The 26598-nt window shown below is 39.5% G+C and overlaps 1 protein-coding gene across 4 annotated transcripts in view; it reads left to right on the forward strand.

Moving 5' to 3' along the window:
- The window catches only part of FBXW7 (F-box and WD repeat domain containing 7), a 176071-nt gene extending 158111 nt beyond the window's left edge, over nucleotides 1-17960 (forward strand). For 2 of the 4 annotated variants that reach the window (XM_038136411.1, XM_038136410.1), the window contains exons 5-11: nucleotides 2172-2295; nucleotides 4144-4280; nucleotides 5913-6026; nucleotides 9101-9282; nucleotides 10335-10560; nucleotides 14644-14854; nucleotides 15915-17960. In XM_038136411.1, the coding sequence (XP_037992339.1) occupies nucleotides 2172-2295; nucleotides 4144-4280; nucleotides 5913-6026; nucleotides 9101-9282; nucleotides 10335-10560; nucleotides 14644-14854; nucleotides 15915-16183 (1263 nt within the window). In that variant the 3' untranslated portion in view covers nucleotides 16184-17960. The remainder of the gene's footprint in view (nucleotides 1-2171; nucleotides 2296-4143; nucleotides 4281-5912; nucleotides 6027-9100; nucleotides 9283-10334; nucleotides 10561-14643; nucleotides 14855-15914) is intronic. The other 2 variants (XR_005256878.1, XM_038136409.1) reach the window with 2 other exon arrangements.
- Nucleotides 17961-26598: the final 8638 nt, after the last annotated feature.

The raw sequence follows: 26598 nt of genomic DNA on the forward strand, positions 1-26598 counted from the left end.
ATTTATGAAAATCGGGTCGAGAAACCAATAGATAAAGAGTTCTGCTGTAATCAGTCATAGAACTGTTGTTGGTTCTGTGTGTGTAAGTGAAGAAAAAGGCAAGGAACTGCTTACTATTGGGTGTTATTAACACTTCAACAGAGAGTAGTCCTAAATCCAGTTCAGTCAAAGGTCAGATCTTTGCTACATGAATTTTCTTATAACTAGATCCTTGAGCTGAGACGAAGGGATGTCATCTTTTATCCACTGCTAATCCTAAAGTCAGCTGTGGGCCGTGTTGACCATTAATGACTATTTAGATAAATGTAGTCTAAAATAAATGTTACCCATATTTATCCTGGTTTAGAATCAGTTGGGTTATAGGTTTAATTAACACCAGCTTAGCAAATGTCCGTGTTTGTATAGATGGTAATTTTTAAGTAATATTTCAACAAACTGCTGTCAACTGAGGAGCATTCGGCAAAAATGGAAAGGGTCCGTGTCATGTTTGAGTTTTGTCACATGCAGGTCTGTGTGATGTGTGTTAGGAAACAGCACCTCTTCAGTAATTTCATATGCCAGAATGAAGCCAGAATGTCTAAAAGGACCAGTACAGTTGTTGCTCCTGTAATAGAGAGCCTTACACGAGATCCCAAATGCTGACTCCCTGAATAAGGAGAGAAGGTTCTTCAGGTTTGTGGCCTGGGGTGCCTACAGGATCTAACACATCATTTAAGGCACAGGTCCCTCTAATGTAGAGTGCTGTGTGCTCCCCATGAGCTGCAGGTGATGACTTGCAAACAAGGTGTGTGTGCAACCAAAATGCAAGTAGTTGTGATGTGCTGAATTTTTATTTCCTGCTCAGTCACTGGCTTGTCTAGGTTACTAAATGTTTCTCACAAAATAAAGTGAAAAATCTTCTGTGGTCAACAGCCTGCAGTTATGACTTCCTCAGTAAATTTCAGTATTTGCTGCTTTGAAGGACAGATTCTGTTTATATCTTTCTGTCTCTCTGTCTATCTATCTATGTATCTAATCTCATAACTTCAGCTGAAAATTAAATTGAAAGTACATAGCAAGCAGAAGTAAAAGTGGGTGATCTGATTTCCTTGACAGCTTCTGCATCCTGTTAATTACTGAGAAAGTCCCCACTGTGAGCATGTTAGTAGTTCTCTGCATTATTGCTTATCAATATTGTTCTTTCAGCAGAGTTTTTAGGGACTCTGTGCATTTCCTGTGACTTTCTTACACTTATTTTCCGTGATTAGGGAGTTGCATTGTTGCTGTCAAGTAGAAAAGCTGTACTTGGTCATCACACCCTTAATGATACACTCTTTGTGTTTTGGATTGTGATTTATATGCCTCTGTTTAAGGCTTCATGGAGATGTGGAGATTTTGAGGGCTTTATTGTGATCACTATATGGCTTAGCTCAGTCAGAGAACGTCTGAATTTTTCCCAATAAACTTTAGTTTTGTCACATGGAAAAAAGATCATCTTCCATTTACTTTCTGGTGCTCATTAGGATTTGCCCTGTGGTTTTGGTAACAAGCTGTACTAAAGTTACATGTCTTGATCCTACTACATCCCAATCCATAAAGCTCCTTGTAACTCCACCCAGGAGTGTGTTTGAATTCTCATCAGAAAATGAGCGATACCTGCACTGCCTTTCCTACGGCTGCAGAGTGGTTTGAGCTCTGGGGAATGTAGCATTTACTTGTTCTGTATTTGGGCTTTCTGAGTGGTGTAACTCATCACACTGTACATCCCTATTTGCTCACATGGTGAACGCTGTACTTTTTAGTTCAACTCTCAAAAGAACTTTTGTTGCAATTGTTAGCTAAAATAACATAGACATAATTACTTCGGTAATAATTTTTCTAATGATTCAAAGTAATGTGGCTTTCATTTTTAAAAAAAAAGTAGTAATTATTTCAGCTGACACCTATTTCCTTGCAAATGCAAGAATCATTTTGTGATATGATCTGTAAGGATTTAGTTACTTACGATGATTGTTATATTTCCACATGCCCACAGGAATAAACTGGAGTCTGTTAAGTTTCAGAGATTGTTTAATAATTTATGGTTCCAATTTTCTGTATTTCAGCCCCTGATGTGTGATAGTAAATGGAGTTATTTCACTTTTCTCTTCAGAAGCAGTGCAGAAAATACACTTTCTTCTTATTTTTTACAGCTGGCACTGTATGTGCTGTCATTCCTGGAACCCAGGGACCTTCTGCAGGCAGCCCAGACATGTCGTTACTGGAGAATTCTGGCTGAAGATAATCTTCTCTGGAGAGAGAAATGCAAAGAGGAGGGTAAGGCTGAGCAAAATGATGGATGTAATGGTCCAAGTGTTGCCATCATAAAAAGTGCAGTTCATTTACATAATTAGCTTAAAGTTTTACGAAAGCAATTCATGTGACTTTAGATTTAGTGCTAGTTATGCTTTAAGCTACATGGTACGTATCTCTGTTGAAAGCAGGAAATAGAAATAATCCTCAGAGTGCCAGAGTTTAGGCTTGAATATCTTGTTTATAAAGTATGCTAGTTGCATGTTTTTAGAATACGGCTGGGATTGCTTTTTGAGGATTGTGTTTATTCAAAATGCAACCAAAAGAAATAACAGCTGAGGTGTAAAAAGGATAGGAGTATAGCCTGGCAGTTGTAGCGTGGAGGAAAAACTGTTTCAGTGGTTGGTAGAAGGGCTGCTGTAATTTCACATCACTTGTAGGGTAATTGAGGCAGAGATGGCACACGGTAGTGGGAGAAGGTGCTAAAAGGTTTGCTTGGAGAGGGACACACAGTCCATTAGCCACATGGATATTATCCTGCTCACGCCCATTCAAGAAGATATGGTGCTCCAGCACTGATATGAATGGGCAAAAAAAGGCTCCCATGAAAGTAGCCATGTGTTTGTGCACATGGAGAATGCAAGCTCTCATTTTTAAGGATAATTATAGGAACAAGGAGTCTGTTTGGGCCAGGGGGAAAGGTGGGGGTAGAAGAACACATACATGTGATCCCAGAGCAGTCTCATCTTGTCCAGACTGCCTTGGATTATAGAGACAAGGACTTCTGAGGGGTTGATGCAAAAACTTCGAAAAACAAAACAATGTCAGTTGTAGCTGGCTATTTGTGAGGGCACCTAATTTGTTTTCTTTTGTGATGGAAAGCAGGTCTCTGACCTCCTAAATCTTCTCTAAAGATTCTCCTCTTAAAAATTTCATTGAAAATGCATTAAAAGGACAGAGTGAGAAAAAAGAAAATGACAAAGTTGAGAGGAGAATGAGCTTACATTTGTGAGCTCACAAGTAAGAATAAATACATCCAGGCAGGAGGGCACAGGCAAGCAGGCCAGTATTGCAGCCTGCTTAGCCTCAGTGAGCTGCTCACTAACACAGGAGTCCTTAATTCAAGATTGCAGGCAGAGACAGAGCTAAAGGCAGAAGAGTGAGATCTACATACTGGCAAGACACAAGACTCCTGCCAGTAATGAAATGCAGTGGAGAGAAGAGCTGCATAGAAAAGAGAGCAGGGTGAGAGAATTGTAAAAAAAGCTGTATCTGTAGTAGCAAGGGCAAAACAAAGCTCTGCTGCTTAAGTGTCAAGTCAGGAAGGGCATAGCTATACTTAAATTCCAGCCAAGAGAGAACAATGCCAAAAGCACTCAGCCTTTCAGATCAAGAAAGTAATTAAAAGCTCGCTAATACCAGGAGTCACAGTGAACTTAAAGGTAATGAAGATGGGTGACCAGAGTGGAGAACCACAGACAGAATGGTTGACTTCTTGAACTGTTCCAGAATAAGCGTATAAGTGGTTAAGGAGGTTTTTGGACAGTACCCATTTGTAAAAGGCAAAATTCTGCTGCATTGCCTCAGAAAGGGGGATCCAAACCCGAGCTAGGAGGTTGCCAGCAAGGAATGATGAACTAGAGCATTTTCAGTTGTGATTATGGTAATGATTATGCTGAACTGACAAGGACAGAGAAAATATAAATCTCTGAGGAGCAGGGTGGTGTCACTGACACACAAATGTTGGCATGCAGGAGATTGTTACATTTCTGTCATATTTTAATGGTAAAGGTTTGGGAGGGAAACTGTTTTCTGTGGGGTGGCCTCATGTCTTCCCCTCCCCCCCCTCCTTTTTTTTAAATTCCATTTTAGGGATTGATGAACCATTACATATCAAGAGGAGGAAAGTAATAAAACCAGGCTTTATACACAGTCCGTGGAAAAGCGCCTATATCAGACAGCACAGGATTGATACCAACTGGCGGCGAGGAGAGCTGAAATCGCCCAAGGTGAGGTTCTGAGCTCTGTGCACGGGGCCGTGAACAAAGCCGCATCCGCTCGTGGCTCGGGTTCTTTCCTTTGGACAAACAAGACTATCCATGCACAAAAAGCAGTGAATTGCTACAGAAAAAAATAATTCGTGTTTTAGCTTGCCCTGGCTTTAAATTATAGTCTGACCACCATTTTGGCCATGTGTCATGCTTCATACTGCAGAACCCTTTCGCTGCTCTTCTAAGAACTCCTGTACAATTTTGGGAATTCTTATAAATATGGCAGTCTCTTTGAGACGGGTAATCATGGAAAATTGATTTGAAATACTTATATTTAAACATACAGACACATCTATTGAACATATATAGGTGGATATGTATGTTTTGGGGTCATGTTGCAACCTAAAAATTCTCCACAACTGTTCTGCGATCAAGTCATGCTTTATTTTTAAATATATTCTTCTAAATTGAGCAGCACAAGACAATAACTTCATTCTGTGTTAAGATTTTTGTGGGGTTTTCTAAATGTTAAAATTATTTTAATGACATTGATATTTATCATTACATCCTTTCCAAATGAAGACATGAAGCAATATTTCAAACCTTTTGTAAATAAAATAGCAAACCTGATAATGAGCAAGCAGCCAGAAATGTCAAGAAAACCCATATTCATGGCTTTTTAAGCTTTTAAGGCAATTTACCTATTTTCTTAATTAAAAATAACAAAATAAGAACAAAAGAATTCCCTTGGAAAACCTATGGCTATATCCTGCTGTTTATTTGGCCGTGACTTTTGTACATCTCTGGCAACAGTTCTGTATTTCTTGCGTTGATATGCCACATCAAGTTATCTTGGAATTATTATTAAAATTACAGCCTCTGGCATTATCCAAATGCCATTTCATTTCAACATACATCTTAAAAAAATGTTTGGATATCTTAAATAAAAAATTCTTCATCCTATGTATTCTACTTAGGATTTTTTTTTTTTTTTGCTGTATTGCAGTAAGATACACAGAATTACAATTTTTCCAAAATCAAGCACTGAAAATCTATACAGCAGCATTCCAGTCCACATTCCCAGCACATGGAATTGTTGCTTTTGTTTGCATTTAATTGAGTTGATGGCTTTCCAGTTTTTGACTTTGGTGCTGACTGGCATTTAACAAAATACAATGCTTGGCTGATAAGGGGAAAAAAAATTGATGTAGTCAGCCTTGACCACTGAAATACAAATACTCAGCAAATAATCAGCCCATCCTTTTCATTCAAGATTGAAACAAAAGGTAACAGCAAATTGAAAATCAACTGAAAAATCAAGAGATGGAATAACTGCAGAGGAATAGAGCCATGTCCAGTTACTAATTCAGCCCACTTTTGTTAGTGCTTTTTCCTGGTACTTTCAGGCTTGCAGTAACTGTGGTGTGCCTGCTAAGCAATGCAGCACCACTCCATGGAAGGAGGGAAACACCTTCTTTGGTCCCAGCTGGCGGTAAATTAGACTTGACACACGGGATTAAGGGGCCTTATTATTACTGAAGCAACTCTAGCATTTTGTAATTTATGAATCAGAAGAGCACTTTGTTTCTCCTGCTTCTCTAATCTGCTGCATTAAATTGTGACTGTTGCTTTTGTGTTCTTGGTTGGCAGGTGCTCAAGGGCCATGATGACCACGTGATCACGTGCCTGCAGTTCTGCGGGAACCGCATCGTGAGCGGCTCCGACGACAACACGCTCAAAGTGTGGTCAGCAGTGACAGGCAAGGTGAGGTGGCTGCTCTGCTGCATTCCTTGGGAAATGAGCCACAGGCAGAGCTGTGGCACAGCAAAAGTGCTCCTGTGCCATCAGACCACGCTGCAGGGTGGCCTTTGGTGCTCTGGGGCACGAATCGGAAGCTGTACTGGATAAACGTGTGGGTTGCCTTTTCCCACACAGAAACTCCTCCAGTTCAAAAAAGTCACCTTGATCTGAAATTGCAATGCTGCTCATGTTACCGCTGGCATATATCCTTGTTCTCTTGGCAATTCTGCTATTCTTGTGGAGTCGTTTGTGACATGGATTTTAAAGAATTTGGACAGAAACATTACTTTGTCTTCCTTAAAGCTTAACTTAGGCTGCATTTACCCCTCTGGATCTCTTTTTCCTCACTTATCTTCTAGCATTCTTTCTATTGTTTTCAAGTTTTTGCAATGGAGTGTTCATTTTACTGGCTCAGATTTCAAATACAGAGTTTGTTTTTCTTTCCAAGCTACTATATTGCTGAGCCACAAAAAAAAAAAAAAAAAAAAAAAAAAAAAATTAACTTGCTTTAGGTTTAAATATTTCCTATTAAATTAGATCCAGCTCAGGCAGGAATTTAATAAGCTTCAATAATTTAATTCTGGCTTAGAGGAGCAAAACAATATGTGCAATCAAAAAGACAGTACTGAGCATTTCAGTCATGTTAGAACATCACAGCTACTCAGCCCACAGGTTTTTCTTTTTTTTGAGGTGACTGACCAACCAAGGGTGTAGAAAAGGCCTTGGGGAAACAGTACTTTTTCCTTTTAGATTGGCATTGTGTGCACTTAGCTTGGTTTTAATGGTATAGATAACAACAGGACAGCTGCTGAGGGTAATGTGTTTAAGATGTAAAAGGTATCCACTTCATAATGTGGAAGCTGAATGTATTCAGCATTTGTCATTGCATGCCCAGAAGATCCTTGAAGGGATTGTTAATCCTACTGTGGGTAAGAATAAAATTAAGAGCCATAGGCAGCCTCACCCTGCTGCTGTTGGCTTCTCTACAACAAACTGTCTAATGAAGGATCCCATAATGCAATTTACGTCTATTTTAATTGAAAAGGGCAACCTAAACACAAATGAAAAATACTTTCTTTGCACATACCACACTCCCAAAAGCAAAATGTTCCCTTAAATATATCAAATTAAGCACAGTGGCATGACTTAACAATTACTGTTCAGTAATTTTTTGAAAGTAATTACAAAATCTAGTGTGGCTATTTACCCCAAACTTTAGGAGAGCCAGAAATTGTGTCTGAAAGATGGAAGCATGCTGTATCAGCCCTCATGCTTACTGGTGCTGAAGAATTAATAAAATAAAGAAACCCTAAAGGTTGGTTTGTGCAAATGAACATGACTAAATAATTCCCTTGACAGATGTAAAGCCCAAAATAAGGATTCTGTGTTCTTACTGCTTTAACAGGATGATTTCTTAAAATATGAGCACATTGGATGAAATAAGAAAAAAAGAGAACTGCAGAAATGAACATCAGCTATGAACTGAAAAAGATGGATTTGATAGCAGTGAATTAAGCCGGGATCCAGTAATTGCAGAAAACTGGTTAAAAATTGTTAAAGAACATTACAACAAAAAAGCAAACTATTTTCAAGGATGCTAGAAAGAGCAGGAAATTAACAACAGGAATTACTGTACTATCACTGATGCAGAAAAAATACTTTGGAAGAAAATTCATGTGATGGAAATACAGCATGCAGTGGTAATAGAACATTTCAGCAGAAACTCATGCTTACTACTGAAGTTATGGTTTTTCTTATTAGAGTTGATCCAGATAATCTGTGTTTGATTTTTTTATCCCTAAAGTAACCTTTGGCTTAATATTAGTGCATTTTCAAAAGGTATGATCACAAGGAGAAGATCCAGGACAGGACAGTTAGGAGGCCAAAATGCATCAATGCTTAAATGGAGTAAACCGAAAGACTGGGTATTTAGGATACACTATCTCAGATAAAAAACACTGGACTGCGTCAGGAGGAGTCAACTAACAGTTAAAGGAAGGCCACGGCAATTAATGCCACTTAGCATTAGGTTACAGAAAAAGAGATCCTCAAACTGCCTTGACCTCTTTTCTCGTGCAGTTACAGGTTTGACTGATAAAAATAATAGTGCAGAAGTAGATGGCTGTGTGCACTGAAAGACTCTATCCCCATGACAGAACTGAAGAAAATAGAATAATGCAAAAATCAACATGGCACATATTTAAATGGGTTAGAAAATGGGTAATTATAGAGATCATGTAGTTAAAGTAAATGTAGAATCTTCATGGAGTATCTTTCTAGAGGAGTCTTGCAAGGAGCTTTCCTTGTCTGTACTAATTAGCATTTATTGCTGCCTGGTGGGAAAGCATATATAGTCATTACTTGTAGGGAAAACAGGCTGGGAGACAGACGAGCCATTGTTCTGGGCCGACAGGGGTTTTATAGGAGAAGGTGTGAGCAAACACTGTCTGTACATGGTGAGAAATCATGTCATACATTTGGGATCAGAGAAGGGAGGCTGTGCTTATGTAGTGTGGAATTCTCTCCTGGGCAACAGTAAAGTCTGAAACATGATTTTGCAGGAGTGATGCTGTAACTGTGGTTTACAGAGAGCAGTGTTTCTTGGATAAACAAATAGAAAAATGCAATAAAAATATATGGTTTATAGATTGGTGGTTAAACTACCAAGTGTATGCTCTCTCCACTTCTAACACACTTCAAAAAGCTATTGGAAATCCTGCAGTGACTCAGAAAAATGCCAGGAATATGACTCAGGGCTGCAAAACATGTCCTTGTACTGAGAAATGTGGAAAGACAGCTTAGTTTGTCAAGGGAAAGATTACAAGAAAAAATCCTTATAGTTGAAGTACCAACAATTGAGAGAGAAATTTGATGAGTTTTTTTTAAAAAGGGGAATTTTTTTGTTAGATCAGAAAGAAGTCTCCCGGGGTCTTCTGGCTCTTGCTATGAGAGCCAACTCTTACCTCCAAGATTGCTCTTTCTTAAAGTATCCACTCCCCTGTGTCAAAAGAGTAACTAAGGAAAACGTTTCTTTTCAGTGTCTGAGAACACTGGTTGGGCACACAGGCGGAGTGTGGTCATCACAGATGAGGGACAATATCATCATCAGTGGCTCTACAGACAGAACGCTGAAAGTCTGGAATGCTGAGACCGGGGAGTGCATCCACACCTTGTACGGACACACGTCCACCGTGCGCTGCATGCATCTCCACGAGAAAAGGTGAGGCTTGCTGCAGAGCTCCAGCCACAGCCTGGCCCAGCATTTGTACACTCCTGCTCCCAGAAAGTGCTCCCGAAACCTGGGGACCTCACCCAGCACTGAGTGAAACACAAACCAGGCAAAATATAAATCAACACAAGGGAGGAGATGATTAATAGGAGCAGAAGCATAAGAATACTAAATGAAGAACTGGAAATTGAGTCATGTACTTCAAAAAGTCACAGTCTGCGTTATTGCAAAGCTAATTCTTTGTTACACCATGATCCAGTCTCCCACGCAGAATAATTTCTTCTTTTGTCAATGCTACAAACTTCTACTCATTTTACCAAATAACCTTCTAAATATTGTCACTGCAGTATTTTATTTAAATTTTAACTGATTAGAACATAATTTTTGCAATAATCATGTCTTGATTCAACAAACATTAGCAGAGCTCTGTTATTTGGCTGTGGTATGGAGTTGTTGACAGATTGTTGGTCGCATTTCTTCTTTTTTGAAGAGTGATGAGGTTTTTCTATATAAATTCCATTAATGTTCATTCCATCTCATTTCTGTTGTTGCCTAAAAAACCTTATAGAAGTATAAGCTGAAAAAAAAATCAAGCAGAATAACTGCTACTTTACTAAAAGTGAAATTTCTGAAGATCTTTGTTTATTTGTCACAATTAGTCAACTCAGTTATTAAAACAGGGTGCTCGTAGCACTGGCTGGAGCTCACCATGTTCATAAGCTTTCATGGGTAGATACAACAGTCCACGGAATTTCTCATGGCATTGTTTTGCTGTTCAGGAATGAGGAGCCTTTTTAAATGCTGATTGCTAATTATTTTAAATAGACAGATCCTGAGGAGGTGAGTAGAGAAAGGAAGAAGAGCACTCCAGTCATTTGAGACCCCACTAAAATGTCACACCAAGCCAGAACTTTGGTGGCTGGTGCACCAACTCTACCTAATGTCCCAAATCAAAGCTCAGAACCCATTTGCAGCCAAGCTGGATTGCTGCAGTACTTCCATGTCCAGTGCTAAGTACAGGAGGGGTTCTCTCGTTGCTGCAGGGTGGTCAGTGGCTCTCGAGACGCGACGCTGCGGGTGTGGGACATAGAGACGGGCCAGTGCTTGCATGTCCTGATGGGCCACGTCGCTGCAGTTCGGTGCGTTCAATATGATGGCAGAAGGGTTGTAAGTGGTGCATATGATTTTATGGTCAAAGTGTGGGATCCAGAGACAGAGACCTGTCTGCACACACTGCAAGGGCATACTAACAGAGTCTACTCGTTACAGGTATGTGCTTTTTACCTGCTGCTTTAGTTTCCTTAAGTTATATTTAAAGTCAGTTTATTTCATCTTGTTTATTAAGTTGTGGGTACCTAGTACAGAATTATACAGACCACACGCATACAGAGGCGTCTGTAATAAACCCCTCTTTCATTTTGTTACACTAGTTATATGTTGTCTTAATTTAGAAACTGAATTTTTTTTAGTAACATTTTTTAAAAGGACCCAGTCCAATAAAGCCCAAATCTCTATACTAGTAAGTTATGTTGTTTTATGCATTGGTGGGTTGTTTGGTTGAGATAATTTTTTTTTAATCTTGCATGTATTTTGGAGTTATGTTTTTGCTTTCCTCAAGAAATTCCAAACTTATTATTTTAAATAAATCAGAGGATATAGCAATTGACAGTGTGCCAGAAACCCTATTGGATTAATGTTCTGATTTATGGAGATCTGTTTATCCTCATTTTCTAGTCCCATCTTCCAATTCTAAACTATAATTCACAGTAAGGCTGAACCTAAAATTTTAAAGATCCTATGTAAATCTCTAGCTTTCTACTTCCTCTTCTCTAAGTACAGGCCAGATATAAAAGTGTGAGGCTGTTTCAACAGCAACATGTTAATGGAAGTGCAAGTTATTATGGTGCTGCTTTGTGGCATCTCTCTGTTGCCCACCAGTTACCCACAAAGCTGGCAAAGATACACACAGACCTCACGTCTTGGGTCTTCTTACCTTTACTAACCTAAAACATCATCTTGTTCATTCATAGAGTCAAAGCATCATTTCCAGGCATTGAAAGGCAAAAGAAATTAATTTCATGCTTGTGCCTGTTCACACCACAATCTGGCAGGACTTGAAAACGAAACCAACAAAGACAGTTCAAAATTGGGAAATGGCATTCAGCATGTAACTGCTCTGGTTTGTGACTCAGAAAGTGAAGCTCAGTGCTAGAGACATTTTTCATAAAGTATTTCATATCTCCCCATAATATATTAAATATGAACAAAGTTCCTAATTGATTTCCTTTCCCAAAAATATGTAGCAAAATCTATCAAAAACTCCAGCCCTTCTCTTACATTCATATGCTGAGGAGTGTTCTCTAGACAAGCAGAAAGCAAGTTAAAAATGCTCTACTACCCACCTACCTACTTACCTCTCAAAAATATTCTTAGGATTTATTTTGTGTGGGGCAGTTTGGGAACAGATGTTTTTCTGCCTTATCTTCACCACTGGCTCTTGTTTTGGCTTACGAATATTTATGTCTTGCTCTGGTACTGTAGTAATAATGGATCAAATGACTGGGTTGTGTTGCACATCAATATGTTCTGAAACAAAGGGGAACAGGGTCAGGGAGGGCAAGCTGGAGGCTACAGCTGCTGACAGGTTTGGAACAGAAAGATTCTTTAAAATTGCCTAATGGCTCCTGTCCTTCAGCCTGAAGTAGCCCCAAACAGCAAAACTCCCATAAATAGAATAATGGGACAGAATAAGCCAGTCCTCCATGGCAGGTTCTATTATATCTCCATATTTCCCCATGTGTAGACCTAATATTTTCCAGAGATCCTTATGCAGCAGTGGAAGACCACTAACCATGCTGAGTTTTCTTACTCTTTCTTACCTGCCTTTGCAGTAACCCACAGATTCTCAAGGTTCATGGATAACTCACTGATCCAAACCATTGTTTGTTTCACTGCAGCACCATCAATTTCTCTGGATGCTCAGCCTTAAACCTTTCTTTCTGAATACCTTATGAACAGGGAATACAATTGTGGGAAAGGGGGAAAATAATTCAAAATTTGTTACATCAATCAGGTTTAATACTTTTTAGGATAGAAAAATATTTTCTAGTGTTCCCAAGTCTGTTGTGCTATCTGGCAGCCCTTGTCTTTTTATCTGAAGTCAGATTATTTCTCAGTCTCTTTTGAAAGCAGGGGACCCAAAAGAGGGTCCAGTCAAAGTCTTATCAATGCTTGCTAGAAGTAAAAGGAGATTTTTTTATGCCTTCCATTCAGATATCAGAGGGTCTTTTTTAGTGTATTTTCACCAGGAATGCAGTGCATACAGCAGATAAGCAGTCTGTCAGTGTGCCAGTCACTCTCCATTCTTTTGAATCTAGGTGCCATGCCCAACCATGTCTGACTGCAGAGATCTAAGATACTCGTTTTCTGCAGGTCTTAGAAGAAGCAGCAGCCCCAGATAGTCTAGTTCCCTTAACTGGGTTTGTTCCTTGCCTTATCAGGTACCAGTCAGTCCACATGGACAAGTAGTGTCAGATTGCCTTAAATATAACCAAGATTCCTGTCCAGCCTCCCTTCTCCCAGGCTGCAGCTGTACCTTCATTCATTCCCTGCCAAGTTCAGATCTTCACACTTTTCACTTGACTTCTACGCTCTTTGCCTTTGGTCAGTCCTACTGTTTCAAATGTCACTCAAATCCTAATGAAAATAGTAAATGCCAGACCTCGCTGAAACTCTTTCTGGTATCTCTGATAGTACTCTGAACAAAGTAATAGTATCCCTGCCTCAAATTTGTCTCCCTCTTTGTGAAAATACAACCAAGACATTCGCTGTTTCACATGGCTTTTTACTCGATCATGGGAAAAAAATCATATTGGTTAAGATAGTTTTCCCACAAATCTGTGTTTGCTGCTACTTACCACATTACAAAGGGCTTAAAAGTTCCTTGTGGGAATTGAAGTTGGGCTGATTGATCCACAATTCCCTTATCCCATCATCTTCAATAAAGGAAGGAATTGTATTTGCCATCTGAAACTTGTCTATCTTCCATGGGTTCTCAAAGATAGCAGCAGATGTCTCTGAGACTGTCTTAAAACAACTTGCCTTATGTGATTTTGTTCCCCCAATTCTAGCAAAAGCTTGTACTCATTTGTCATTGGCATTAGTGCTGTGAGCCTACGCTCACATGGCTGAGGACTGAGACAAAAAGAAGTTAAATAGCTGGCCTCAATCAGTGTTTCCTTCCCACTGAGGATAAATGAGGGGTTTTTGGCCTTCCTCTTGGTGTGGTTTTTTTTTTTTGTTTTGTTATGTTTTGTTATGTTTTTAGTTGGGACTTTTTTGCGCCATAGTGAAATGGCTCTTCCTAGTTTTATCTTGTGTTGTGCCCTGCCTTTCTGGTTTTTGTCCCAGTGTGCTCTTTTATACACATCTATTGATCTAGTTTCTACTTTTTCTACAATTCCTTGTGGTTTAGCCAAGTGGGTCTCAGTAATTTACAATACTTCCTATCTTTCTTTTACACAGGATAGTTTGTGTCTTTAAGAAGCTGCCAACTGTCCTGAACTCTTCTTCCCCTCAGAGAATAGATACAATGAAATCCTCATGGGAAGGTAGTCTAGGGTTCTTAAAGTATTCCTTCTTGAAGCCCACTGGTTTTATTCTACTGCTTTTTCCTTTTTTTGAGAATTCTGGACTCTTATGTCATTGTCACTATAGCTCATGCTATTTTCCACCTTTCTGTTCTCTACATGGTCAGTCCTCTTGGTCAGAAGAATCTCATATCTTAGCCTGTAAGCTTTCCCTACTGTGACTGGAAAGTTACACTTCCTTACTATACACAATTAGGTTTTTAAAAAAGCTAAATTCCACATTTTTCAATTACATTTATGTTGTGACTTTTCAATTTTTTTTATGTTGTGGCTTATGTGTAGATGATTTTGGAATAATGTTGTTGTTGTTCTCCTGCTTAAACTCCCTCAGACTTGTAAAAAGCAGGGTTGGCTTTTTAACATCTCCTTTAGGAAAAGTACTTTCTCTTACTGTTGCACACTGCAGGGTAGTCAGGATCTGCTGTGTTTAAAGGAGATGTATTGCATTTCAAAGACCAGTGGCTCAGAGTCTCTTTTCAAGCCATGTCCCTCAAGAGCCCACATGTCTTGAACAGAACATTGTGCTCACCACGAAGCACCTGCTGTGGTATCAAACATGGCCATCTCTACCAAGTTCTTAGTTTGTACTGCAGTTGCTGAATATATATAGTATCTAACCTTGCATTTAGTGAATTGAATGCTTAATAGCCTTCTTTGTAAGGTCCTGTTATAATTGTTCGTAATAGATTTACCTTTCTTGTAGTTTGATGGTATCCATGTGGTGAGTGGATCTCTTGACACTTCCATCAGAGTTTGGGATGTGGAGACAGGCAACTGCATTCACACTCTGACAGGCCACCAGTCACTCACAAGTGGAATGGAACTTAAGGACAATATACTTGTGTCTGGGAATGCTGATTCTACAGTCAAAATCTGGGACATTAAAACAGGACAATGTTTACAGACATTGCAAGGTAAGTTTAAACTACCTTCATGTAAATCAAGCAGCCTACAGTGATCTGTGCTGCAGATTTTACATAAAAATCTTTGAAATAATAACGTACAAAGAAACAAGCACTGACCACTTAAAACTTAAATATTTTTCTGATGACAGCTGTATGATCTTTTTCTGAACTAGAAGAACAAAATGTATTTAATCTAATCTATTCAAATCACTTGCCTATTATGAAAGGCAGATGGTCTGGACTGATAGCAATTTGCTATGGGTATATTAGCCTAATAAGCCACAGAAATACGTAGGAAATTACATCTCAAAATAGACAGTCCATGTATTTATTTAGGGGTCACTTGAATGTTTCAAAGCCTACAGTTTAATTGGATCAGGAGGCAAAGTACACTGTCTGTTGCAATAAATCAAGTGATGCAAGTGGAAAATGTTTTCTTTATTTCAGTGAAAAGAAAGATTTTTTTTTTCTCCATGTTGACAGTTGCCACTCAGGCATCATGCACACAAACACATGGTTGTGTTTCTCCCCACAAAAAAGGTCTTAGATCATTTTCATATATCATATGCAGCAGTGCTGGCTGGAGCAGAAAATTAAATTTCCCTGTAAAGCAAACTCTGCTGCTTTAACATATATATTTATATGTCAGCATATAACTGTCAGTGTTTACTGACGGAGTAATCTCATAATAACACCTCAAAGGATCTTGAAGACAAACTCTTACAGCGGTCACCTCACTGAGAATGGTTAAGTTCATTTTCATGCATGTCCATTTTGCCCAGCTGCCAATATACAGCACAATGAGATCACTGAAACAAAGAAGAAAATACTGGGGAATTTTTTTATACCTGCTTTCACTTTTTGAAAGCATGGCAAAGCTTCTGCACCTTTTAATGTACAAACCCAGGAGTTATAACAGTTCTCTAATAGTTATAACTATATTCTCTAATAGTTCTAATAGATGGAAAGGACTGTATGCAAATAGTGAGGTGTTTATTCTAGATGCAGCACTGCCTGACATTGCTTTCTAATTAATTACAAACAGAAATGTTTTTGTTTACCCTTACAGGTCCCAACAAGCATCAGAGTGCCGTGACCTGTTTACAGTTCAACAAGAACTTTGTAATTACCAGCTCAGATGATGGGACTGTAAAACTTTGGGACTTGAAAACGGGTGAATTTATCCGAAATCTAGTCACATTGGAGAGCGGGGGAAGCGGAGGCGTCGTGTGGCGAATCAGAGCTTCTAACACAAAGCTGGTGTGTGCAGTCGGGAGCCGCAACGGGACTGAGGAAACAAAGCTGCTGGTGTTGGACTTTGACGTCGATATGAAGTGAAGGGCAGAAAGATGAATTTGTCCAAACGTGTAGACGATGTTCTCCTTTCCCTCCCCCCTGAAAAAAAAAGAAAAAAGAAAAAAAAGAAAAAGGAAAAAAATCCCTTGTCCTTGGTGGTGCAGGATGTTGCCTTGGGGCAACAGATCCTAAAGACCTACAGACTACGAAGGAGAAGACAAAGATGACAAACTATAACTGACAAGAGAGGCTTTTGCTGTCTCGTCACATAAAAAGGCTACACTTTTGACCGGGGCAGCTTTGCAAAAATCCAACTTTAGAAATGAAACCAGGTGCAATTAATTTCTTTACTTTCCTCCAAATGCTCCTTGAGCAATTTGGAGTGGGGGGAAAAAAAAAATGTTACAGTTCTTGTTAACAGGTTATTTTACCACAAAGATCTTGAAATAAGCTGCACAGGCGAGCCTGCTCGTGCACCCCTGGGTCACCCTGGGTCCCAGCAGCCCCTCCGAGCAACGCGCTGTCCCTAGCCCCGCTCCGAGCAGGGGGTTGGACTGGACTCCCTCCAAGGTCCCTTCCAACCTCCACGAGCAGTCACTGGTTGACTTTCAAAAACTAGAGAGAGCATCTGCAATGAGAAAAACAAAAACAAAGAGTCCATTCCTGGTGTGGAAAAGCTAAAATATTACTGTGAATTTTTTTGTACAGTTTTATCAGAGCTTTTTCTTTTTTTTCTTTATTCCTCTTTTTTTTTTTTTTTGCCAACCATTGCCAATGTCAATCACAGTATTAGCCTCTGTTTAATCTATTTACTGTTGCTTCCATCTACACTCTTCAATGCATAAGTTGCTCTGAGGTGGCAAGTTGTCCTGGATTTTGAGAGTCCTCTGATGGATTTAATTCGCAATGCTGGTGCTAGAAGTAGGTCTTCAATTATGGGATTGTTGTCCCACCCCTGTACTGTATTCCCAGTGGCCAAACTTATTTATGCTGCTAAATGAAAGAAGAAAAGCAAATTATTTTTTTTTATTTTTTTTTTCTGCTGTGACGTTTTAGTCCCAGACTGAATTCCAAATTTGCTCTAGTTTGGTTACAGAAAAAGACTTTTTGCCACTGAAACTTGAGCCAACTGTGCCTCTAAGAGGCTGAGAGTGGAAGAGTTTCAGACAATTAAGAGTGAAGTTTGCCTGCAAATAAAGAATTGAGTGTGTGTGCAAAGCTTATTTTCTTTTTTCTGGGCAAAAATTAAAACACATTCCTTGGAACAAAGCTATTGCAGCCTGTTCTGTGGGGAAATTTTTCTTTGTGAGGGCTGTGGTGAATGGAATGAACATACATAAAAAAAAAAACTGACAAAATTTTTTAAAAATATTATAAAATACAAAAATTAAAATAAAGTTGCTGGTCAGTCTTAGTGTTTTACAGTATTTGAGAAAAAAACAACTGTTACAGTTATTGCTGGGAGGAACTGACAGAGCAAAAACTTGAGTTTTTGTAAAGATGTCACATGCAAACAAAATGAGAAAAGAAAGAGTCAAATGGTTTGCCTCATTCTCCAAGAGCCACAACTCAAGCTGAACTGTGAAAGTGGTTTAACACTGTATCCTAGGCGATCTTTTTTCCTCCTTTTTTTTTTGTTTTTGTTTTATTTATAGTCTGATTTAAAACAATCAGATTCCAGTTGGTTAATTTTAGTTATGTAACAACCTGACATGATGGAGGAAAACAACCTTTAAAGGGATTGTGTCTATGGTTTGATTCACTTAGAAATTTTATTTTCTTATAACTTAAGTGCAATAAAATGTGTTTTTTCATGTTAGTATGTCTTTTTTTAATTTTTTTTTTATTTTCTAGTTGTTAATTTAATATTATGTGTCCTGTGAGGGGTAAAGCAGGTCAAGTTCCTCATCTTACTGGTAGATGCTAAAATATGTCTTGGGACTTTTTATATAACCCTTCCAAAACAGGTGTGTGAGCGTCCTCTCCTTCAGTTGTCATGTAGGATTTGTCACGTGGGTCTGGACAAACATGGGGGAAAGACATTCACTGCTTTTCAAGAGGAACATTCCAGGACCTTGCTCTGGGGGGGAGGCAGCTATAAAAAGCTGCTAAAGTAGGCAAAACTTCTTCCGATAGCATCTCGTTACTGCATCTTAAATTGAAACCTGATGTTTATTATTTATGGATTTCAATCAGTTGATTGCAGTTGACAGCAAAGAATAAATCCATATATACAACAAAGTTAGGACTGTAGGAGAACCTGAAATAAAGCTTCAGAACGAATAATAAAATAACATCATTCAACAGCAGTTTTATCAGGGCCCTTAAACCAAGGTAAGTCATCATCTGTCTCAAAAACTTACCACTTGAGTGTCAGGTTCTGTCTCAAATCTCCTTGACCAAAATCATTGCTTTCTTCTGCGGAAATCATTGCTTTCTTTCTTCTTCTTTCAGGGCATAGCATTTGCTTGTTTGTGACAGTTTTCCCCTAAAGAAAGCTGTCATTAAAAAAAAAAACAAAAAACCCCTAAACAAAACCGTAGAAGAGAAAATGCATGGATGGAAAGGCAAAATATTTATATACTTACACATCTATGACTATGTGCAAACAAAATTTAATTCCAATCTCTACATTATGCAAAACATGCAATGGTGAAGGATCATGCTTCCATCTGGCCTCTAGAGATTAAAAAGCTATCTGAACTGACTGAGCAGCTCCAAATTGTAAAAATCTGTTCCTTGGGTTGGTGCTTAAGGAAAAGATGCTTGCAGCAAGCACTGACAATATAAGAGCTGTGATTGCCTGTTATTTATGTCAAAACAATTAAAGAGTTAATCCTTTCCTATAATGGCAGTGGAAGGCTGCCAGAACAGTGCATGGTTCTGCTGAGAGTGCAGGCCAGGACGCTGAGCCCCCCCATGGCAGAGGGTGCCCCAGCGTGGGCTGAAGAACTTGTGAGAGGGTATGGAAATAGAAGGGTAGAAACATGAATATTTAATGCAATGAGCGGAGCAATAGCTTTTAAGATTATGTAATTTTCTTCCATGATTTGTAGAAATTGCAACAACATGTTTTCAGAGAGGGAAGGCGCTGGCCTGATGGTGCAGGACGATGAGAGATTTCTGAGTAATGTTGTGCTGGAGGGCAGGAATACAAATCTGGGCGGAAGGGTGAACTGACAGAAGAGGGAAACTAACAAATCCAGGTGTACAAGTCAGTTCAAGTACATTTTAGTCAGCCAATATGACCAGGAGGAAAATGTGCTTAACCAGAATTGAGAAGTTTTCCTGTTGACAGTGTAGGTCCAGCAGTATCTAAATGTTCATATTAAAAAAGAATAATTTGAACTTGTGAAGCAAACCATATTTTCAGATTCCTTCATCGCAGATTTAGGTTCAATAAACCATTGGCTGCAAAGCCAAGATATGTCAAGACTGTCACATTAAATACTAAAACCAACACAGTACTTAAAAATATTTTTAGAAAAGCTTTTCCCATTCAATAAAACAACTTTACAGAGTTAATTGTGTTAGCACTTTAAGGACTTCTATTTTTGTGAAGTCTGTTTAGGTTCGTAGGAGTTGCGTATGAGCTATCTGAACAACACAGCTCAATAAGCAGAAATTTTGTGATTTAAGTGACAGTACTTCAAAGATGGGCCTGTAGTAAACACATTACATGTAAGAAACTGTTGGAGCAGTTTCTCTTTACACCTCCCTTTTGTTGATGTACTTACCATAATATAGCTCACAATATGAACTCTCCTTCTTTGGCAGCACGTGCTCCAAGTGGGACTGCTTAGGAGACATCTTCATTCCGTATAATTAGATTTTGATTTTAAGGTGGGTGGAGAGTTTGGGGTTTTTTTTAAATAAAAACATTTAAGAATACTTGTGTAAGACTATATATTATGCTCTCAATACACAGGCACTTCTTGAATCCAGTGGCTTAGTCATCATAGGCTATGTCAAAATACTGCAGCTATCCTAGATAACTGCAGTGGTGTTTCTGGCATTTCTGCTCTCTTCTTTTCATGCTGATTTCCCTTTTTCTTTTAGTTTTAGTCCTAGAAAGATCTTCCTTATTTTCTCCTGCATGTGAAACCACATCAACAACATTAGGGGTTTTTTTATGTTAATGATTTTTATGTGCCTTGATTTTATCCAACAGTCAGTCAGAAGTATTATTGCCACTTCCTCCAAGAGCCTGTTCCTGCGGTCTCAACTTACTTATTCAAGAGATACGACCAGACATTTAACAGCTGTGTCTACACCAATTTTTACTTCAGATCAGCAGCTTTCCCAATTGAGCACAGTGCTGCCTTGGAGACCACTAACAGGATTCCTTCAGGGTGTAACTAAATCTGGAGCAGCTCTCCAGGAGCACACTCCAGGCACTCAAGCCACTGGAGGAGCATGTGGGACCAAATCAAAGCTAGTCCAACACCTCAAGAATACATTCATGTGGACATTAGGTCTTCGTGACCAGCATTTTCTAATTGGCATTACAATTCTGCTCCTACTGCCCAGCACTTATTGCTGGTGTGGACATAACCATCAACAGATCCTCTCCCACAGCACCCCCGGCTCCTCACTCATAATCAGGACCAGCTCCCATCCCAACAGCATCCACCTGATATCACTTACAAGATTTTGCCAAAGCAAAAAGCTCAGATGCCTTAAACTCTTTCAGCACTCCAATGGAGAGGCTCTTCTGATCGGCTTACGGAATCCAGTAAAAAGAAATGCAAATCTCTTACAATCAGTCTGGTCAAAATCTTCTACCAGTGAATCAACACCTGATCACGCATAAAAAGAAACAGTGAAGTTGTGCAATTGTACAGAAGAGCCAAATAATAATTGTAGTAATAATAATAAAGAAAAAGTTGCCAGTAATGACCTTCGTTCACTGTGACAAATGGTTTATTACTTAAAGGGTAATAGTCAAGCCATACCAACACTGAATCTTTAATGAAAGTGGGAATAACACTTTCTTTCCATCTTCTGCAATTCTATCCTTGATCCCTGTCACTGTGCAAAGATATGCATGCTGTGGAATGGCGTTTAGCATTTTATGATGATACATGATGTTTCTGATTATACATGAAGTATACGATCTATTTGATACACACCAGGATTTTCAAACTTCATCTAAAAATGGCATATACAATTTTTCAAACACCCATCTTCAAGCAGTAGCGCAGGTTTATCAATACAACAGATGTTTTTACATAAAAGCTGTTCCAGATTTTTCCTGAGACAGAGAGTCTGACAAACCAGTTGTCACCAAAAAGTCAGTAGCCAGTCCAGGCTCTTGCTCCCTGTTCAAGTTGCCCTCTGGCCCAGGAGCTGCAGCAGTGCTTCAGGCCAAGGAAATGGTGCATTGTGCTACCAGGAGCACAAGCTGCTGAGGGGAAATACTGCAGCACTCTGTGAGACTGCAGTTGCCTAAGAACCAATGGCTTTATGCCCATGTACACTGCATTGCTCTAGCCCAGCTGGGACAGGAGAGCCCTATAAAATCATAACTGAGCTAGGACAGAATCTCCCCGAGAACTAGAGATGGCAGAAATTAATCAGAGCAGTTGCCAATTCAGCAGTGGTTCTAAATTACAGACTGAGGCTTGGCCAAAGGCATCCTTCAGCTCTCCTTTGTCCTCACCTCTGCCTTGCTTAGATACAGCCTCAACCCCCTGATCACTACTCACAAGCTGATCTTATCCAAACTTTTGTGGTAGCAATACTTTTGGTGAAAGATAAGCTGAGCTTTTTGTCCTCTGTGCTGCTGGAATCTACCTTGTACATTTTGCCACTTAATGCACAGGGACAGCACAGCCTCGAGTCTAACACTGAATGCTCCAAGGTGTAGTGCATGGAGATGAGAAGACATCATTCATCCCAGACTGAGGGATTCATCCTCAGTGTCGCTAAAATGATCCCTAGCCTGAGTCTAGACTGAAAAAAGTGTTCCAGATCTGGTTCAATTAGGTAAATTTCAAGTTGATCTCAACTCCTTAGTTTTCCAGTCATGCCTGAAAAAATAGGCACATCCTAAGAAGCTTCATGGTTAAAGCAGGATCATAAGTGTTGTCTCCTGGAAGCTGGGAGAGGTCATGGTCTAAGGACTGAAAAAACATGTAAGGCCTATGTAAGCTGGATCAGAAGTGACTTATGGAATTCAGAGGAGGTCAGATGACAACAATTTGAGGCTTTTTGGGGGCAGGGTGGAGTGGGGAGGCTTTCCAAGAGATCGTAATTTTACATCCTACAATGGCTAGTGTGCGGTATTTCATCATTGTCATCAACAAAGCACAGGAGTAAGGTTTTTAATGAAGCCGTTAGCTGGGCTGCCCTGTAATTGAGGATATGAGCAACCCTGTTAGATCTGGCTCACCTGAACTGCTCTTACCTGGGGCAGATTGTTTGATGGGAAGATGAATGAAATGCCCCCAGACCTCCTCCTTGTGTCTGGTTCCTCATGTCTGAGACGCAGGTTTGGCAGGCTGCTTGCAGTGCATTATTTGAGAGTGCTTTGTTCTTTTAATTTAGAACAGGAAACGTGGAATGTAGAAGAGCCAAAAACTTCAAAGGCATTTTCCATTGCCAAAGGAGTCACATTTAAACCCAAGTTCATTCTCTAGATTAAATATTCAAACCTGACAGTGTGAGAAGATGCTCACACCTTCAAGAGGATTGAAGATTTCTAAGGGACAGAAGGATTCAGACTATGCTGTAAATATCAGTGTGGTAAACTGAGCAGTACCACTCTTCCTAAACTGGAGTTTTATTTTGAGTTCCTCAGTTTGAAATGAATTCCTAGCAGTACCACAGCTTTACACATACACAAAGATTATAAAACTTGTTTCCTTTACCCTGACATATAGAAAATCTGAGTACTACATTCCCCTCTCTTTCCAAACTGCCATTTTCTTTCAAGTCGCCTGATACATTTCAGAGCTGATTTTAAATGTTCACATTGTAGTTTGGAGCTACAAAAAAGCTGCAGACTAGATAGGGCTCAAAACGTGTTCCTTCAGACAGTTGTCTTCTTTTTGTGTGCTTTAGTTTTCCTCCTGTCAGTTCTCAGTAGACAGAAGTGAACGTTTCAATTAACTAACATCCACATTTTTCCAAATAAACAAGTTTTATAGAAACATTTTTCTGTTGGTGCTCCTACTGCCCACTTAGCACACACTTTAGGCATGCACTGGATGGTCTTTACCATTCTGCTGACTACTGCAGCAATTCAAATGCCCCAATTTCATGCAAAACAACCCAGTAACAGGATGTTCCTTGTGTCCGTCCTTCAGTCTCACACACGGTTTTAGATTTCAAGCCCAGAAACTGGTATGTGTGGATTTACCTGCTCACGGGCAGTCATTTCCAAGCAGAATCAGCTCTTGAGGCCTCACTGTTTACACTGCTGGCCATATGGCACAATAGGGACAACCTGGGGCAGAGGAGGAGGAATGCTTTGTGTGAGATACCACTAATGTGTTCATCTTGTACATGGGATATGGCTCCACTAAGCACATAAGTCTCCAATTTGATTTGAAAAATTCAAGACTTCAGCCTAAATTTAAAAAGGCTCAAACTACATATTCATTTCTATATATACACATTCTCATCTTGGAATACTTAGAGCTTTACATATTTAAAAGAAGACTTGACAACGACATAATTTTTCTGTTTTCCTCTATTTACACTTCTTATTTGCTCTTTTCTTTGACACTCACGCTTCAATTTCCTTATGTTTCCTTTCCTCCTTTGTCCTGTTCCCTATGTTTTTCTTTTCATGTTTTACCATTCATGTCCCTATTTTCCAGATTTTTTATCTTCCTCGTCTTTCTCCATTTGTGAATATCTCTGCTTTGAACTGTCAGAGCCAGCTTTCCTCTCTTCCCTTATTCCAAGATCTGAGTTGGCGAGCTGGAGTCTTTTTCACACCCTCTGTACATACAAGATATACAGGAGATACATAAGCCAGATGAGAAGCAAATATAGAGCACTCAGAAATTTTTTTTTTTTTTCTGCATCTAATATTTGTCTATCCATGGTCCTCAAATAACTCAAATGGTCCAACAGCAATAGGATCGTGCCCTCTTAAGCTCAGACTGGTCTACACTCAATTTCACAAATGGCTGAGCAACAAGCATTGTCTAATTCAATACTCATCAAGCATTCCTTCTTCTGCTTTCTGACAAAATATAAGATTTTATTCAGAAATTATGTTTTCTTGCTCCTAAGGAAATCTACTATGTAAAGATAATTTTGAAAACACTCCTCATTATGAAACATAGGTAATACATGATTGTCTAAATCTGTGCAGTATTTGGAAGTTACTTTTGTCAACAAACTCTTAGAAGATTCACCTCTGGACAGAAATTGGTCATCCTGACAGATGCCCATTTTTAAAAGCTCTGTGCAATAAACAAGAATTTGAGGCTGCAAATGAGCCTATATTCCAAACTCCACAATGGTGGCTGATATTCCTTCCAGTACAACCAACACAGCACAGCTGGGATAGCATGGTCTGTCAGGGGATGTTAGGAATAATATAGAAACCATGTCTAAAACAATCTAGTGCACATTGCTCACTAATTCTTAATACACACTGACAGCATAAGCAATAAAAGCTCTGGAGCCAGCGTAGGATGTGACTGTGGACCAGGTACACTATCCTGGTGCTGCTGAGATTTTACTGTTCTAGTGATACAATATATCCCACTGGAAAAAGCCCCAGACACCCAGCACTCATCTGAGACCTGGCTTCTGCATTGTCTTAAACCAACATAACTCAAAAGGTTAAGCAACTATTAAGAAGGACACAGCATCCAGAGCAACAAAGCCATGAATAAGACATCCTCATCTTTGCAGAACAAAAAGCAGCAACACCAACCAAACAAAACCCACGCAACAACAACAAGCCAAAAGAATAAAACTCAAACCCAAATCCCTGAATCTTTTATCTCCTTGTTTCATTTTGTCTTAATGATACTGTTAACAATTGCAGGTAACCTCCTCTCCCTGTAAATGTACTCCCACCCAATGCACAGCCCAAACTGTGTATACCATACTCACAGATTGTATGGCTACATTTACTCAGTGAGAAAGATAAACACTATTTGCTACACAGGGTTTTTTTTTTGTTTTGGTTTTGGGTTTTTTTCTTGTTTGGTTGGTTTTTTTTCTTGTTCTATCCAAGCATTTTGCTCTTGCTTGTTGTTTTACAAACACAGCAGAGCAGCAACCACTGTACTTCCCCCATGGCTTGAACCAGGCTGACAACAGATGAGTGTTCCTGCTCATCCTTTCCAGGCTGAAGGATCACTGGATCAGAAAAAATAAGTTAGAATTAGACAGAGGTTCAAAGTTCAAAAAGCAGGACACGTGACAAGCATTGTATCTCGAATGCCTGAGGTGCAGAAGCCTTTCCTACTGACAACCACACAAGTACCTTGCACAGCTAACAGGAGCCACCACATAGCAGACAAGGCAGCTAAACCCGATGGGAAAAGGTAGAGAAGTTCTCCCACAGACGCAATGAGTGCACCAGAGAAGAAAAAAAACCTTGGGTCTAATATTGACATATTCTGATTTGCTCTTGGAAAATCTAAAAATCCACACTACACCCCCATTATGCACTCTGATTTATCAGACAGCACAATGCAGAGAGAATTGTTGTGACAGGAAGACAAGAGTTCCTTTAATCTTTGACCTTCCAGACAAATTATCTCTAATTAGTACCTGAGTCCAGTTATTTATGCACACAAACCAGAGCTTAAATTTTCTGCATCACAGAAGCAACCCGTTCCCAAACACCTGGCCAGCAGGAGCACACACAGACATCCCTCCAACCATCAACCTTTCCCTCCAGGCTGGCCACAGCCACCACACACCCCACAGACCCTCTATAAAAGAGAGATCTCGATCTCTCCATAGCTATTCTTTAAAAATTCAGGCCCATAAAGATTCTTCTTCCATCACTTTGGCTTTTGGTAAAAGCAATAAAGGTGAAACAAAAGACACTGCTTCACAGGCAATGAGTAGCTGTGTTATACACAGGAAGGAATTACTCTAGTCATAAAACAAATGAAGTGACAGTAGTAATATCTCATGCTAAACCAAAATTTACCTTGCCTACATTTTAGGACACTTCTCCTGTACTTGGTAAGAGACTGGAGACAACTAACTGTGAAGTTCATGCAGTATTTTTTCCTTTCCAGGAGGGCTGGTTATTTCAACCTGCTCTTCTTACAAAACGTGGAAAACCTATTTTCAGTCTAACCCTTGTCTCTCCGCCAGCTAAGGATGTAAATTTTACACTACTCTTGGAAAGCAACATGGTTTTCTGAGAGCCATTCCTATTTGGAAGCCTCCTGTGGGATGTAGCGCATCCTCTGACATCTGTGTTTGGTAGCAAGAGCATCCCACTGCCTAGGCTTCCATCTCACATC

This window comes from Motacilla alba, chromosome 4 (genome assembly GCF_015832195.1).
Source record: "Motacilla alba alba isolate MOTALB_02 chromosome 4, Motacilla_alba_V1.0_pri, whole genome shotgun sequence".
In the NCBI taxonomy this organism is placed as follows: Eukaryota; Metazoa; Chordata; class Aves; order Passeriformes; family Motacillidae; genus Motacilla; species Motacilla alba.